General features: G+C 34.4%; 2 protein-coding genes across 4 annotated transcripts in view; one reads left to right on the top strand and one right to left on the bottom strand.

The window, feature by feature from the left end:
* ELP4 (elongator acetyltransferase complex subunit 4) overlaps positions 1-9,405 on the bottom strand; it is a 214,269-nt gene extending 204,864 nt beyond the window's left edge. For both annotated transcript variants that reach the window (XM_019738520.3, XM_088789502.1), the window contains exons 1-2: positions 9,151-9,405; positions 2,473-2,508 (exon numbers count right to left, since the gene is read on the bottom strand). In XM_019738520.3, coding sequence (XP_019594079.2) covers positions 2,473-2,508; positions 9,151-9,373 — 259 coding nt within the window. In that variant the 5' untranslated portion in view covers positions 9,374-9,405. The remainder of the gene's footprint in view (positions 1-2,472; positions 2,509-9,150) is intronic.
* IMMP1L (inner mitochondrial membrane peptidase subunit 1) overlaps positions 9,390-16,653 on the top strand; it is a 69,578-nt gene continuing 62,314 nt past the window's right edge. The window contains exon 1 of one of the 2 annotated variants that reach the window (XM_019738522.3): positions 9,390-9,606. The gene's annotated coding sequence lies outside the window, so the exon portion shown is untranslated. Of the gene's footprint in view, positions 9,640-16,653 lie in introns of both variants that reach the window. The other variant, XM_088789503.1, reaches the window with a different exon arrangement.

Raw genomic sequence — 16,653 nt, 5'->3', positions numbered from 1 at the left:
TTTTTCCTCATTATAAAAAAAATTCTCCTTAGCTAGCTCACCTAGTTCATTAGGCATATGTTCAGTTTCCATATAACTGCAGGCTACAATGTCACTAAGCTTTCTGCCACTACACAACAAGGATACCCTTTCTTCCAGCTTTCAGTAAAGTAGAACTTACTTCCTTTTCATCCTCACTGGCAATGTCCTCAACGTACAAATTTCTACTAAAAATCTGTACATGTCAATTTAGGCTTTCTCTAATACGCTCCTCAAAATCCTTCTGGCCTCTGCCCACTGCCTGGTTCCAAAGTCACTGCCGTATTTGTTATGGAAGCCCTCACTTCTAAAATACAAAAATCTGTTATGAAATAACATTGCCAATATTTGCAGAAGATGACTGCCTACTTAGAAAACTCAAGTGAATCTACAACTATTCAAAAGTTGCTGGCTGATTTTGTTATTGATACAAAAATTAACTGCAGTTCCTTGTACTATCTACAACCAGTGACAAAATGTAATAATAACAAACGTATCTATTATGGTACTAACTTATTACATTGTAATTATTTGCTTTACATAGGTCTCCTTCATAGATACAAAGTTCCTTAAAGGAAGAGAGTATCTGATTTATATTTGTAACCGCAATGTCCAGCACACACCTCAGTGTTCAATGAACATTTATTGAATGAATTATAAATCATCATTGGATTGTTAGTATCATTCACAGATACTTCCTCTGGAGAAAAGAATTAAAATTCAGCAGCATATGTTTTAAATCATTATAATGATTCTTCAAAATTTTGTTCATCAAAGAGAAAAGTCCCAGGTCCAAATGACAAAATGTCATTCTTCACCTTTTACTTGTTAGGACTGGTAAAGATTAAAATGATAATATCCAATGTTATTAAGGGTGAGGATAAACTGGTATTCTTATAAGTGTTGACTGAAGTATAACATGGCATGACCTTTTAAGAGAGCAATCTAATAAAATCTAATACAATTTAACATGCCTCAATCAAGTCTGTATTTAAAAATTTATTTCAGATATTTACATATCAATGCAAAGCTTATATATGATTTGCACAATAGCATTGTTAGTAATAGAAAAAATGGAATTACCCTGAAATTATTAGAGAATGGTTTAAATAAATTATTGTATATTCATACAGTGAAATCCTATGTAGTTTTTAAGAAGAATGAGGTATATCTATATGAACGTACACGGACTTATCTCTAAGACGGACTAAATTGAAAAAGCAAGGCGATGAATGTTCCCATGTACATTACTTATGAATAAGTATTTGGATGGGATGCCACGACTGTCTCTGGGTATGAGGACTGAGGAACTGAAAAGACAACCTCATTTTTTCTACAGATTTTGTATTTTATGTATGTGTTTATTTATTTATATGAAATTGTGAATGATTTTTTTCCATAAATTCCTTCAGTCATTCTTTATTTCCTAAAAGATAAATATTTAAAGATGTGACAGATATCACCACTTCTAGAATTTTAGTACAGGTCATTCTAAATTTGGAATATTGTATTGTTCTGTGTACAGCTGAAGAGACAATGCCAGACCAGAAGGTGTGATAAGAGAAAAAAAAGAGTGAAAACTATGATACATAAAAACCATCTTAAGAAATTATGTCTGTTTACTTTGGAGAAAATTTGAGGTGATGGGTTATTTTCAAATATTTTAAGAGTGTCATGTAAAAGAGTAGGTATATTAATTCTGCATTATATCAGATGACAATAATAGGAACAAAATATCTATTAAAGGTAGATAGATTAAACATTAATAAAAGGAACTTTCTAATATATCATAGCGTTTTCAACAATGAAACATTGCATTGTGAAATAGTAAGTCCTTTAAACTAGATAATCTGTCCTCAAATGGTGTTTGATATCTGTCAAGGATTATGGAAAAATGATTGGTAGCTTTGATTATGCAACTGTCAAGGCTTATTTCAATTCCGAGATTCTCTCCTCTAAAGTAAAAAATAAGGCAAATAGAATTATGAATGTATATTTAAATTAGAATCATTGTACCTCTGAAGATAAACAAAACTATGATTTATCAGTTTATTTTTCTTTCAATAATGATAAAAATCTGTGATATATACAATGGATATACTAGAACATCAACTTCTCAAATTAATCACTGTAATAATCTCACTCTAAATAAGAGATTCTCAACAACAACAAAAAAATCAACTGCCATTAATTTTAATTTTTTTTAAAAATGGAGCACAATGCCCTGTGACCATTTTTAAACTATAAAAGCTACATTACCAGGTATACTTGCTCAATTTATTTCAAGCTCAGATCAAGACTTGAATTCAAATTAGAACTTAAGGCAATTCCTCTTTAATTTACCTTAATTCCTGTAGAGAGTTAAATACTTAATTTGAGAATAGGAAAACACATAAAATCATTATGCACAACAGAAAACTGATCGGAAAGAGCAAGTATGTATGCTATACTAACCGATTAGAAGAACTGTTCCAACAGCCAAACCTCCACCTGGAAATAAAACAAAACCAAGAAGAAAATTAATCTATATTTTCACATTATCTTTAGCATAAAAGTTAGACTTTGGTAAGGGCAGGTACTTCAATAAGTTTAAAATTGCTGTTGAAAACAACATTTTAATTACCTTTGCAATACTTTGCTTAAGGTGCTATTATGAAATAATTACATATTATATGTAATTACACAGTACACATTATCATTACTTTCATAATATACTGTACTATTCTTTCTCCTGTGATAGGACCACGTAGCATTAAATATAACTGCGGTTAAGCCTCCTAGTAATGTTATATTTAGTACTTGTTAACAAATTAACTCAATAGCCAAGACCTAAATGTGCACAGTAACTTAACTACTACAGAAGTACAACAAAGAAAAGAAAGGTTATTACAACAGAAATCCCACTATAATATGTATCCTCAAATTGAATACGCCTTGGGGGAAAAAACCCCAATAATTAAACAGAATCTTTTTTTATTATGAATAATATACACAAAGTCTGGACATACTCTAAACATATTTAGAATTTAAAATGAGTATTATTTTTGCCATTTCAAATAAAATAGCCACATTCACAAAATAATTTTTAATATTATTAGAAAATGTTCTTTTAAATATCTGAATTAGAATAATGATGACCATATAACTCAAACAGTGATTCATTAAAATCAATTTAAAATCAAGTTTTAGGAAACTAGAAATACACTAAAAAGATACTTTTGACTACTGATATGTTGTTTGTAAAACATTTGTAAATTATTACTATTTGTAATTAATGTTGCAAACACTAACAAGTTCTCTTAAAAATAAAATATATGTATAGTAAAGGATGACATGTACTTAAGAAGTATAATTTAAAAATAAATTACTCAAAATTGTTGGACAATTGAAGACAAAGTAACTAGAATGTTTTGGGTTTTTTGGGGGGGCTGGGCACAAAAATTGTGATATAAACATTAGAACACCAATAAAGAACTTTCCCCAAAAAAGTTTTGTAGTGGCAAATGTTATACAGAAATAGTATAAAAAGTTTCTTTGATAGTGTTTATTTTTTGCCTTGTAAGTAGCATAAATATTTCAAAAATTTGAAATTTGGTAACATACATGTCACAAAGAATATAATGCAACACTTGGCAACTTTATGGCTATAAGTAGAACATACCAAATTGTTAGAGAAGAAAGCAAAAAAAAAAGAGAAGAAACCAGTACATTTATATATTTTTATGCTTAAGTGGATTTGTTATAGGACTAAATATACATATAGACCCCCCACTAACTTTTCAATCCACTTTGAACATTTTAAATCCTATGTTCCAACTCCTTACTTCCCTTCTTTCCTTTACATGCAAAAATAAACATTTAACTACCTAATCACAATTCTGTGTATATTTAAGGAGATGAAATATAAGCATATACTGCAGTGTCTGTCTTAAGCAGGTACTATAAAAATGGTAATTGCCTTTCTCTCCTTAACGTATTTCTTACAGGAAGGAGTTAGACTTATCTAAACTTTCCTGGGTCTACATTCATGTCTTTATATATGGAATAGAGAATTAAAGATATTTTATAAATGTTATTCACAGTGAAATGATAACAGATCAAGGAATAGTTCACCCATTACATGAAGTGATACCTAGTTCAGGCGTCTGGCTCAGAGAGGTATTCAGTAACAGCTACCCTTGCTATTCTGGCAATTATTTTACGATTAGAAGAAATCAAGAAAATAAATAGATGTTTTATAAAAAAGGTGATCATCTTAACAGTAAATCAGACTATGCTAAGAAGATAATTTTCTGCAAAAATGATACAATCTACCATTCCTGATAATTCAGAAAACACCAAATTTTTAAAATCTCACATACATTAAAATTCTAATGTTTGGAAAAGGTAAACATTACTTAAAACATCATAAAATGTGGATACTTCAATGACTTTTATCAGCCAATCCCATCAGGACTTCTCTTACCAAAATGTGATTGTTTTTTTTCTAATGGGCTCTATTATGTCAATTCACTAGACTCAAGTTAGGATTGGCTCTAGTGAAGGTTGGTCATGGGGAATAAGATGAATCCATCTTATTAACTATGTTAAATCAAGCTTTTATTCTAGGAATATGACATAAAATGATTTGACAAGTACATACACACACGTAACAGCAAAGTTTCTCTAGTCTTTCAAATTTGATTTTAGTATGACAAGGCCTCACATTTCCCCAAAACACCTTTGTATAAGGTAGTTTGTTATACTGAGGTTCTAGCTGTATTTTAAACTAAAATAAGTTTGTAGCCATGTCCCCACCAAAATCTCAAAGCTTAACAAGCCAACCACAACAAGATATTTTGACATAATATACTCAACAAAAGCTAGCTTTTAACATATCTTTAAAATCAGTAACCCACTAATAATTCTAATTTTGAAAGCAACAGATTTCACACTTATAATTCCCAATTAAAACAGAAATATCTTTTCCCAATAGGCCACTAAAATGTTTGACAGGTAAGTAACAAGGTAAGCAATCAATCATATTATTTCTATGATAAAACATACAATGGAATTAAATGGTCTTGTTTACTGCCTCCTCTCCCCTTTAATTATTTCTTACAGAAATCATCAAGACCCTTTCTAAGTCACTAATAAACACTTGGTTTTATGTCTAGACCTTCTTAAGAAGTATATTTATCTCTAGCTTACTAAAAATACAGTTAGAATATTTTATCATGTAAGATTATGAGTTTTAATGCTTGAAGATGTTTTGCAAGTTTGATGCTTTAAAGAATTTCATCAAGATTTTACGTTTTAAAATGACGCAGCATTTTGTCTTAAAACTAGAAAAAAACCTAATACTTAAAAAAGTTGAGAATATTTAATATCTTGTGATTAAGTACCAATATCTTCCTATTTTATGAATTTTAAAATGAGGGAAAGGGTTTGCTTTTTTAAAATTTGTGTGACTTGTTAGAAAAATGATATCAATATTAAAGGGAAAAAAGTCAATCCCCACACACCTCCCAAAACAAATCTCTAAGGAAGCTGTATCTTTTCGGTAAATAAGGTCAAATTAATATATTAGAACACGAAGGCTCAGAAGTGATACCTTATTTTACAACAAGATACATTTCCTTTTTCAAAATTAGATAAAAGAAAAAAGAAAAACAAGTCAGGAAAGATAATGGTGATTTATACCAGTCCTTTCCATAGAAATAGTTTTGCTAAAATTATACAAAGGCATTTTAGAGAAAATGCAATGTAAAAAACAAGTTCATATCCTTTTCTTGGTTCATAGCAATATTTACTTAATTAATGCCACAGTACAAATTAAATTGCAGTTATTCCATTAATAGGTCTACTTTTTCTTCTCTCTCTAGGAGTATGAAACATCCTGACAACTCTTGATGATCACAATTATTGGCTCAGCAAACATGGGAATCAAAATAGATAAAGTGAGAATGGTTGTGTAGATTAAATCATATGAAACAGTTTTACATAGCAATACAAAGAAATAAGCTACATTTTCCTTAAGTGTACACATCTTAGTTGCTGAAACATCATAACCAGGATTATTTTGCAGTACAAACTCAATGTACATCAACCCACACTCTAGATTACGATATACTGGAGCAAAGGAAATAAGCCCACCAGTAATTACTTTTTGACATCAGTATTGAAAATGGCAGCTACCAATAAACGTCTTTCTTCCTAGACTATTATTTACTCCAAGTCCCATCTTCCATTCACTTGACTGTCAAAATTTAATAAGTTCTGAACAGCAAAGAGGTTAAACCAGTCAAGTCTGAAGTTACCCTTCCTTCAAGAGTCTTTTTGAAGGATAAGGCTGGGGGATAATTCTCCCAGATTAGACAGTACGGTCCTAAAATGGACTATACCTTACATCCTAGAATAAGAAATTCTGCCAGAATCTTTTACCCTCTCTAATCTCTCTTTGGAAATTCCTGGAAGAATAAAAATGGAATATTTACATATAGTGTCATCAAAAACAACGTAAATTTTCTGGAAAGGCAAGGTTGAGAATCTGGATTAGGAAATCAGAGAACTTGAAAAATTTAAATGTAGCCAATTTAGGAAGCAATGGAAATATCAGTATACCATTAAATGATTAGCCAATATGATGCCTTTCAAATATACTTTGCATCTATGCTTAAAAATACAATAATGTCACAGTGGCAGTAGTAAAATATCACTGTACTGCATGGCACTTACCATACAGTACTTACCTGTTACATAGTAACCACAGAATATATTTATGCAACAATCACAATGTCACAGTATAGTTTCATCATCCTGGTATCATAATATCCATTTTGTCACAATATGATTATATTAGGCTTGTCACAATTTGAGTCAAATAACATTTTAGAGTAACAACATAATATGAATTATTTATACCTATGCGTACACACATTAGCAGCCAAATCACTTTCAAATAAAGTTTTAATGAAAAACAAATGTAAAGGGTTTGTTCCACAGGGCCATACAAAACAGAACATCAAAATACAGAAATGCCATTAAGAAGTTAACAGCTAAAATACTTCTGCACATATTTGTTATTCCAAATGTAGTAATTCCCATTACAACAATTTCTTCAACTTCTGTGCACGTTGAGGTTTAACTATATACAGGTAAAATATATTTCAAAATGTTCAAAAACTGATACTCATTTCAATCATCTTTAGCATAAACTCGTTACAATCAGATACTACAGTCCCCATTCCCAAGCAAATCTGAAAAATTTGGAAATTACAGTTCAAGTTTTTATCACTGTAGAAACACATGAGGAAGTTGCTTTGGGTTACCTTTATTGTGGGTGCTTCAAGAGACTATACTAAATCATCAGTCTCAGGTTCAATAAATGATTAAAACCACTTGAAAAGAGTGTTCAAAAATTTGAAAAGTTGTAGCATATGCAGAGCACTAAATTTGGAGCCTAAAGATCAGGCCAGACTGTTACTGGTTTTGTGAATCTATTCATATCAACTAATCTCAGTCTGTTTTCAGAGCTTACATACATAACTTTGTCCTACATGTTTCATAAACTTGTCCAGGTTTTTTTTCCCCCTATACATTATTTTTCTTTCAATCAAGAATTTACTGAGAATCTACTAAATGACAGGTACTGTGCTAGGCACATTTTGTTATTTTAATGAGGAACCGAAGGTATAACGTTAGAAATGTGACCTTTATGTTTTGGAGAGTTTCAGGATCAAGTGAATGAAATTACACATCCCCGCTGAACTTACACACACACACACACACACACACACACACACACGCGCACACTAGAACAGCTTCCAAGCTTTAAGTTTAAATATAGGATCATACTTGAGTAAGGTTCACAAGGGAAAAAAAGTTGAGGTAAGTATTTGCGTAGATATTATGCATCATCTTTGTTTATAGTACCATGCAATTTAAGAAGACATCAAACTTGAAACAATTAAATGAAACTACTTAAATTTATGTAGAAATAACCAGGATCCAGTTAAGGACATGAAATAACAGGCAAGAAACCATGTTCTTTCTCATAGGTTGCTTGCCTTGTCACTTTCCTTTGCACTAAACCTTGCAGGGGGGTGAGGGTTGGGGAATTACAGAGAGAAAATGTTGAGTGAGGTACAAGAACAAGCAACAGCATTTCCAATATTTTATGAAAGTGTATAAGATTTAACTAACACATATCACATACCATTAAAAAGTTATGAAATATAAACAGACCATTTTTAATAAAGCAGCATTCAGATGGGAATTAACTAATTTTCAATCTTTATTAACACAGCAGCTCTGTCCACCAACCTAATCTGGTCAATTCTTATTCAATATAACAGTTATGAAACATGCATATTCTTTAAAAGGCTTCTCATGAAAAAAATCCAGAAATTATACAGGAAAGCCTAGGAACTGCATTTCTTCTTCTCGTTAAAATGCGAATTAATTTTAAACATACCGGTTGGAATGTAACTTTGGAAAAAAGTATATGGAGGAAAAAAATAAAAGAAAACATATATACATGCATTTAACGCAGATACGGTTATGATTGTCAATATCAACGACGATCTATAACTACTTTGGCTCCACATAAACCTTTAAAATCCATTCTCTTAAAGCCAATGTGGTTTGTTTATAAAAATTCAGAACCGGGAGATTAGCATCCTGGCGGTGAAAGACGAGAAGTTACTTTTTAAAGCATTTTCTAATGAAGGCTCTCTTACAATGATACAAAGTTTTGTAGGTTAGTCCAAACCATGAGCTACCTGGGGTTGGCGGAAGGGTGTACACAGAGATCAGAAGGGGATTCTAGAGATAAAGGCCAAACCGTGTCCAACCATTAATAATTCCCCTTCACCAGGGTAAAAGCACGTAGGGATCCCGTTGTAATCTAGAAAAAGGCTGGTGGGAAGGAACCAGAGTAGAAAGTGGGAGCACCACAACAGATTTAGTTAACAGCATTTAGAAGTCTCCATGCAACCCTTCCTCCCCTCCATCTCTATCAGACCGGGCTATCCTCTCCACGTCCGAAGGCTGAGGCGTCAGAGAGAGATGTGGGGGCAGGGTGGCTCCACCCGGCAAGTCCCCTCCCTAAGTTTTCCCTCTGTTGATCCCAGATCTCAGTTCTGAACCGACCTAAGAGCTGGTCCAGGGCTGGGAGCCCGGTTGATACCAGCAGCTGTCCGTTCCGCACCGACGGTCGTGTGCCCGCGATGGACACCAGTCGAGAGCCGCCGCTGTCGCTACTGCTGGCTCTAGGACCCCTCCTCTGGAAACTGGTGACATTGTTCTTGCTGGCTGCCGCAGCCACAGACCCAGTAGTCCCGGTGCCGGTGCCGCAAGGCCCCACTGACGCCATTTTGGAGCTTCCCGCGTTGACCCAATAGGAACTCTGGGAATTCAAGCAGCGGCCTGTCAGAGCCAGCCCCAGACTCCCGCCTCCTGGCCCCGTATCGCGGCTCTCGTAGCCAATAGGACTGAAATTTCCTCCCGAGTTAACCAATCACAAGGCGTATTGCTGAAAAGTGCGCTCTACGTAAGGACGGCGGACTTCTGCGGGGTCCAGGTGAGAAAGGCCCACCTGAGGCCTGGGTGAGAGTCTTCCCAGGTTCTTTGGGGTTGGAGGTGGGTAATATCATTCAACATTGCTCTCGTTTTGAGTGTCTTCATTCACGTAGACTTAAAGAAAAGGTTGGTGGAGCGATATATCAGGCTCAGACCAGCAGGATTTTGCACCTTTTTCGGCTCGTCTGTAAAGAGGAAAGATACTTTCTCCCGCCCCCTTCTGATTTCCGAGAGAAAATTCATTCCGCCTTCCCCCATTATTATTATTATTTTTGAATGGTTGTATTATATTGAAGGAGTTGGAACTCTTACCTTAGTGAGTTGCTTGCTGAGTATCTGGGCTCAGTTCTTCAGTGGCAGGTGGATTGGATTTAGAGCTTAGAGCGAGAACTCTTGAGCTTTGAGGCGGTTTGGTTTTCCTCTGTCTCAAAGAGCAAATGACAAAATGTACTTCTCTGACAAGTCCCCATGAGAAGCTTTCGTTAATTTTAATTAGTGCTTCTGGAAGTCTTGGAGCGCCTTTCCATAAGTGGTGTGACTGACAAGTGTTACTCTGACAACCTTGTTCACACGTTTAATTGTCGTTTGTTTTTAAGGCAGCTGCAAATAACAGAAAATACTTGAGTTTCTTCCCCCCTAAACTGGTAAGAATTAGATGTGTATGTACTTTCTTTTTCTAGTGATTTGTGAACTCTGAATTGAGAGCTTTCTTATTAGAAATGGATTTTTATGGGCGAGGTGGGGGGGTGGGGGTGTGTGTGGACAATGTAATTTAAAGCTGTGTCTTTGGATTTAAAATTTTCTCAAAACTCATGGTGATGTGTAGTAAATGGTTTTTTTTAGGCATTCATGATTGACAAATGTCTAAACTGAAAAATCATGCCTGCACTACAAAGTTATTAGTTTTGACAGTGAAATAAATCCAAACATCATTGAAATCCTTGCTATTGAATTGTTTTAAATCTCAATGACCCGTTAAAACTATGGCTGATTGTATTTGAAAAATTGAAATTACTTTTGCTAAATAGTGCCTGGAGTTTTTCATCTGGGGAGGTCTTTTGGTTTTTTTTGGATTTTTTTTTGTTTTTTTCAAAGAAAAATGTTTTGGGGGAATAAAACTCCATGTTGCTATTTAACAATATATCAAGTGGAAAGCTTGATCAAGGTTTAGATAATTTCATTTTGAATCTTTTGCCAGTATAAATCTGTAGTGTCAATCATTCAGTAAATAGCAGTTGAGTGCTTACTGTCTGCTTAGACCTAATCTTGCCATTTTAGGCCTATAGAAGTAAAAATATTCTCATTTGGTGGTAATGGTAGGGTGATAAGATTAACACACTAGAAAACAGAATAGCTATTGAACACATTGAATAGTATGTGCTAATTTTGTCCTGTAGTAAATAAATACTAAGAAGAGCAAAACAAAAAGTGACAAAACAGTCTAATATCAAGTAGAAACATCTTGGATATTTTTGCTGATCTGAAAACCTTAAAATGATACTACAAATATTGAATTTGCATAGGTTTCTTTACTGTATATTCCCTTGTTTTCTACTCTGTTTACCTTTTAGAAAAGGTGATGGTGTGATATTTTGCTTGCCTTATTACTAGAAGTGAAGACTTGTTTTTTAACTTTATAATTCGGGAAGTATGACATGCACACCAAGGCAGTCCTGAAATCAGGCTGTATATCTGGTATAACATGATCATAGAACAAATTAATTTAATCTGTCTTAATCTTTTTTTTTTTAACAAAGACAAAACCTTTGCTCTCAAGCAAATAATCCAAAATACTTGAATTTACCATTATGTAAAGTTGAATACAAAACATTGGAATAAATGCAGTATTTGTGAAAGGGAAGAGTTAAACAGGTATATGTTTAAGCGTGGTGTTAATAACGATTGATAACAATTATTTAGTTAAATCCCAAAGAATATACTAAGTGCTCAAGTTATAGGAGAAAGAATACTTAGTCTCTGCCCTCCTTGAGTGCACAGTTAGGGGACATAGGTGGGTAAATAGGATAGTAAAGTATACTATAGCGCCATGGAGGACAAATGCAGGCTACCTAATTTGGACTGAGAGAAAGGAGTCTTGAAAAGTTTCCTCTGAGGAGAAAGCTTAACCTGAGTTTTGAAGGATGTGTAGAAGATACAGGAATTATGGAGAATGGAAGCCATTGCAGAGAATGGAAAGACTGCTCCTTCAATAAATCTCTCATTGCTTCTCTGCAAGTAGTTCTCATGAATTATACAGAGTGCTAAAAAAGGGGGGAAAACTGGAGAAATTAAGACAAAGCTCTAATTGATTTTCTTAAGGTAGTGAATTTTGATCCCCTTAAAGATAATGGGAAATCGGAAATCTTGACAAATTTTTTTTTTTTTTTAAATTACTGATTTGGAGTTTTTTTGTTTTGAAGGGGAACAGGACTTTATTGGGGAACAGTGTGTACTTCCAGGACTTTTTTCCAAGTCAAGTTGTTGTCCTTTCAATCTTAGTTGTGGAGGGTGCTTTCAGCTTCAAGTTGTTGTCCTTTCAGCCTTAGTTGTGGAGGGTGCAGCTCAGCTCCAGGTCCAGTTGCTGTTGCTGGTTGCAGGGGGCACAGCCCACTATCCTTTGTGGGAGTCGAGGAATCGAACTGGCAACCTTGTGGTTGAGAGCCCACTGGCCCATGTGGGAATCGAAACGGCAGCCTTCGGAGTTAGGAGCATGGAGCTCTAACTGCCTGAGCCACCGGGCCGGCCCCTTGACAAATTTTAAGTGAAGGAATAACAATGATCATATTTGATTGTTATGTTTCGGCTAAAAGTATGCTAGAAGAAAATGGATTGTCTGAAAGTGTGAATGGGATATAGAAAAAGGAATCAAGATTACTATAAAGGGTAGAATTGATGTGATCAACGAAGGTCGACAGGAGAAATCAAAGATTATTAACAGGTTCCTGCCTTGAGCAGCTTTCTGGATAGCAGAGGATAAAAAATAAAAGGGAACAGCAGAATTTTGTTAATTAAATAGTGGTATTGATTGTTTTAGGGAATGGAAGATCATAAAATGTGTTTTTAAATCTGTTTTGAATGTGTTTAATTGGAGGTACCAGTGGAATATCCAAATGGAGATACCCATTACTCAGTATGCAATGTGAGAGAGGGATCTCTAGATGAAATATAGATTTGAAATTAATTAGCACATGGTGGGAGTTTACCCCAGGGAATGGATAAACTTACCAAGGATACGTATACTTTAGAATGAGAAGAAAAAAGAACTGAGAATATCTTTGGGGAACGTGAACATTTAAAAGCTGGACAGAGGAACAGATAGTAATCTAAAATTGGAAAGTGATTATTTGATTTAATAATAATGGTTTATTTTGGCTTTGTTAAGGACAAATTTGATGAGGTAGTAAACTGAAAAGTCAAATAATTGTATTTAGAGTTGAATGTCAAGTGAAGCTGAATATTACGTAAAATTAGACCATTTTACGTTTTAGAAAGCTTTACTGTGAAGGCGGATAGAGAGATGACAAAGATTTAAGGGAGGAGTTTTATTGTTAGAGAGAATGAGGGTACTGGAAAACAACTCTAGACAATTGATAAAGAAAAGATCCTGAATGAAGTGGAAGGAATGGAATCTGAAGCACAGGAGAGGGATTTGAAAGGAGTGGATACTTCAATGGATAAAGGATGTTAAAGAAAATAAGGTTCCTGCTTTCTGCCATAAAATCTTGGAGTCCTTAAGACCATTTTCTCTTTTATTCCATAGTCTTATCTTCATCCACTCCCAGGACCTCAGTTACCATTTATATACTATTGACTATATACCGCTGACTAACATTTATAGTCCAGATTGCTTCTCTGACCTCCAGAGTAATAAATTTAGATACTTACTTTACCTGTTTCTTGAAAGTCTTAGTGGGACCTCAAACTCATAATTCCCCAGACTGAACTTCCTCTAGTGACCATTTGTAGAATTAGTTGCCTAAGCTAAGGAACCTCACTACACTCAATTCCTCTCTCAAACTTCATTTTGCCATATCCAGTCCATTACCAAGACCTGTGGAGTTTACCTCTTAATAGCTCTCTAATCCATTCTAGCTCATTTAGCTCTCATCTTTGGTTCTCCTGTAGTACACCTTCCATTCAAGAGCCATCCTGATCTTTTCAAAATAGAAGTCTGGTCATATAATATAAAAACAAAACTTCTTAAGGACCTGCATGTAGTTCCCTCTGTCTACCTCTCTGGCCATATTGCTATAAATTTGTTTATTCTCTGCACTTTGGCATTCATTTGTTTTTCTGTACTCACCATGTTCCCTTCTTCCAAAAGACCACTAGTTAACTTCTACTTATTCGTATCTCACTTCAGCATACACATTCAGTGAAGGCATCGTATTAAAATGACATCAGCTGCTATATATCAACAGTGAACAAGTGGAATTGGAATTTTAAACAATACAATTTACATGAGTAGCCCAAAACTGAAATACTTAGGTATAAATCTAAAAATATATGCAAGGTCTATATGAGGAAAACTACAAAACTCAGATGGACTAAATAAATGGAGAGATACTCCATTTTTATGGATAGGAGATTAAATATTGTCACGACATCAGTTCTTCCCAACATGCTCTATAGATTCAATGCAATCCCAATAAAAATCCCAACAAGTTATTTTATGGATATTGATCAGATGATTCTAAAGTTTATGTGGAGAGGCAAAAGACCACAAATAGCCAATGAAATATTGAAGGAGAATAACAAAGTAGGAAGGCTGATGCTACCTAACTTCAAGACTTACTATAAAGCTATAGTAATCAAGACTGTGTGTATGGGCAAAAGAATGGAGATCCCAGGAATAGACTCAGGTATAGTCAACTAATCTTTGAGAAATGAGCTAAGTCAATACAGCGGAGCAAAGAAGGTCTTTTTAATAAATGTTGCTGGAACAACTAGACATGAAAAAAAAAAAAAAATCTAGACACAGACCATACACCCTTCAGAAAAATTAAAGTGGATCACATACATAAATGTAAAATATAAAACTCCTAGAAGGTAACATAGAAAATCTAGAGAACTTTGGGTATGGTAATGCTTGTTCTAGGTACAGCATCAAAGACATGATACATGAAAGAAAAAATTAGTAAGCTGGACTTCATTAAAATTAAAAACTGCTCTGTGAAAGACAATGTCAAGAAAGTGAGAAGAAATGCCATAGACTGGGAGGAAAATATTTGCAAAAGATATTATACATCTGATAAAGTACTGTTATCCAAAGTATACAAAGAACTCTTAACAGTAAGAAAACAACCTGATTTCAAAAGGTGCCAAAAACCATAACAGACACCTGACCAAAGAAGATACAGATGGCAAATAAGCATATGAAAAGATGCTCCATATCATCTGTCATCAGGGAAATGCAAATTAAAACATTGAGATACCACTGTACACCTATTATAATGGACAAAATCCAGAACACTGACAACATGAAATGCTGGCGAGGATGTGAAGCAATAGGAACTCTCATACATTGCTGCCAAGAATACAAAATGGTACAGCCATTTTTTGAAGACAGTTTGGAGATTTATTACAAAACTAAACACTCTTACCATACAATTCAGCAGTTGTGATTCTTGGTATTTACTGAAAGGAGTTGCAAATATATCCACATAAAAACCAGCACATGGATGTTTATAGCAGCTTTATCCTTAATTGTCAAAACTTGGAAGCAACCAAGATATCCGTAAGTAGGTGAATGGATAAATGAAGTGTGGTAGTCTAGACAGTGGAATATTGTGCGGCGTAAAAAACAAATGAGCTAATCAAGCCGTGAAAAGACATGGAGGAACCTTAAATGCAAATTACTAAGTGTAAGAAGCCAATTGGAAAAAGTTGCATATTGATTCCAACTATATATTTTAGAAAAGGCAAAACTATGGAGACAATAAAAAGATCAAGGTTGCTAGAAGTGTTTAAGGGAAGAGATGAATAGGCAGATCATAGAGGATTTTTACGGGAGTGAAAATACTCTGTATGATATGATGAATATATGTCATTGTATTTTGGTCCAAACCCATAGGATGTACGGCACCAAAAGTAAACCCTATGGTAAACTGTGGACGTTGAGTGATTATCATTTGTCAATCTAGGTTCATCCTTGTAAAAAATGTACCATTCTGGTGAGGGATGTTGATAATGGGGGAAGCTATACATGTATGGGGTCAGGAGTATGTGGGAAATTTCTGTACCTTTCTCTCAATGTTGTTGTAACCCTAAAACTCGTCTAAAATAATAAAGGCTCTAAAAAAATAAGCAAATGAAGTTAGTTATATAAAATCTCAATCTGATGGTTCCATAAGCAACACATATCACCTTTGTGGCCACATAGTGGGACCATTTCCACAAGGGTTCCAAGTTGGTATTCTTTAGGCACAATGGCAGGTCTTCAGGTACAATGGAAAGACTGCAGTGATCTGTTTAAGGTACACCAGGAAACATAATGGTCATGGTAGGCCACTAGTACCCCAATGACAGAATGGATACTCCTTTGGTTGGTATTTCAGGGGCTTTTCTGAGACCTAGTGTCCATATTACTATTGTGTTAGTAAAGGTAAAGCATATAAGAGATACTGTGGAAACTTACTACAGGGCCTGATGATATTCTGGCAGCATGATTGAATGAATGAATGCTGACAGAGGTCATGTCTGCACAGAGCGTGTTCTTGGATACCACATAACACCCTTTTGCTTCCTGTCAGTATACTCACAAAGGGAAACCACATTCCTGACTTCCACCATCACAGGTTTCTTCTACCTACTTTTGTACTTTATATAAATGAACTCATACACTGTTTACGTGGGTGTCAACATTATATTTGTGAAATGATTGTTAATGTGTACAGTTGTGGATTATTTCTGTATAGTATTGCCGCATAGTATTGCGTAAATATATCACAGTTCATTATCCATCCATTCTACTGTTGAAAGGGTTTTGGCTAGTTTACTGTTTGTAGCTAAACATTTTTCTAATGTGGCATTACCAGTTTACATTCTTACGAGGAATATTTGAGAATTTCAGTT

Source organism: Rhinolophus sinicus, chromosome 14 (genome assembly GCF_057876585.1).
Source record: "Rhinolophus sinicus isolate RSI-liver-muscle chromosome 14, RSI-T2T, whole genome shotgun sequence".
NCBI classification, from domain to species: Eukaryota; Metazoa; Chordata; class Mammalia; order Chiroptera; family Rhinolophidae; genus Rhinolophus; species Rhinolophus sinicus.
The sequence above is the reverse complement of the archived record's forward strand: the minus strand, read 5'-3'. Positions and strand labels throughout refer to the sequence as shown.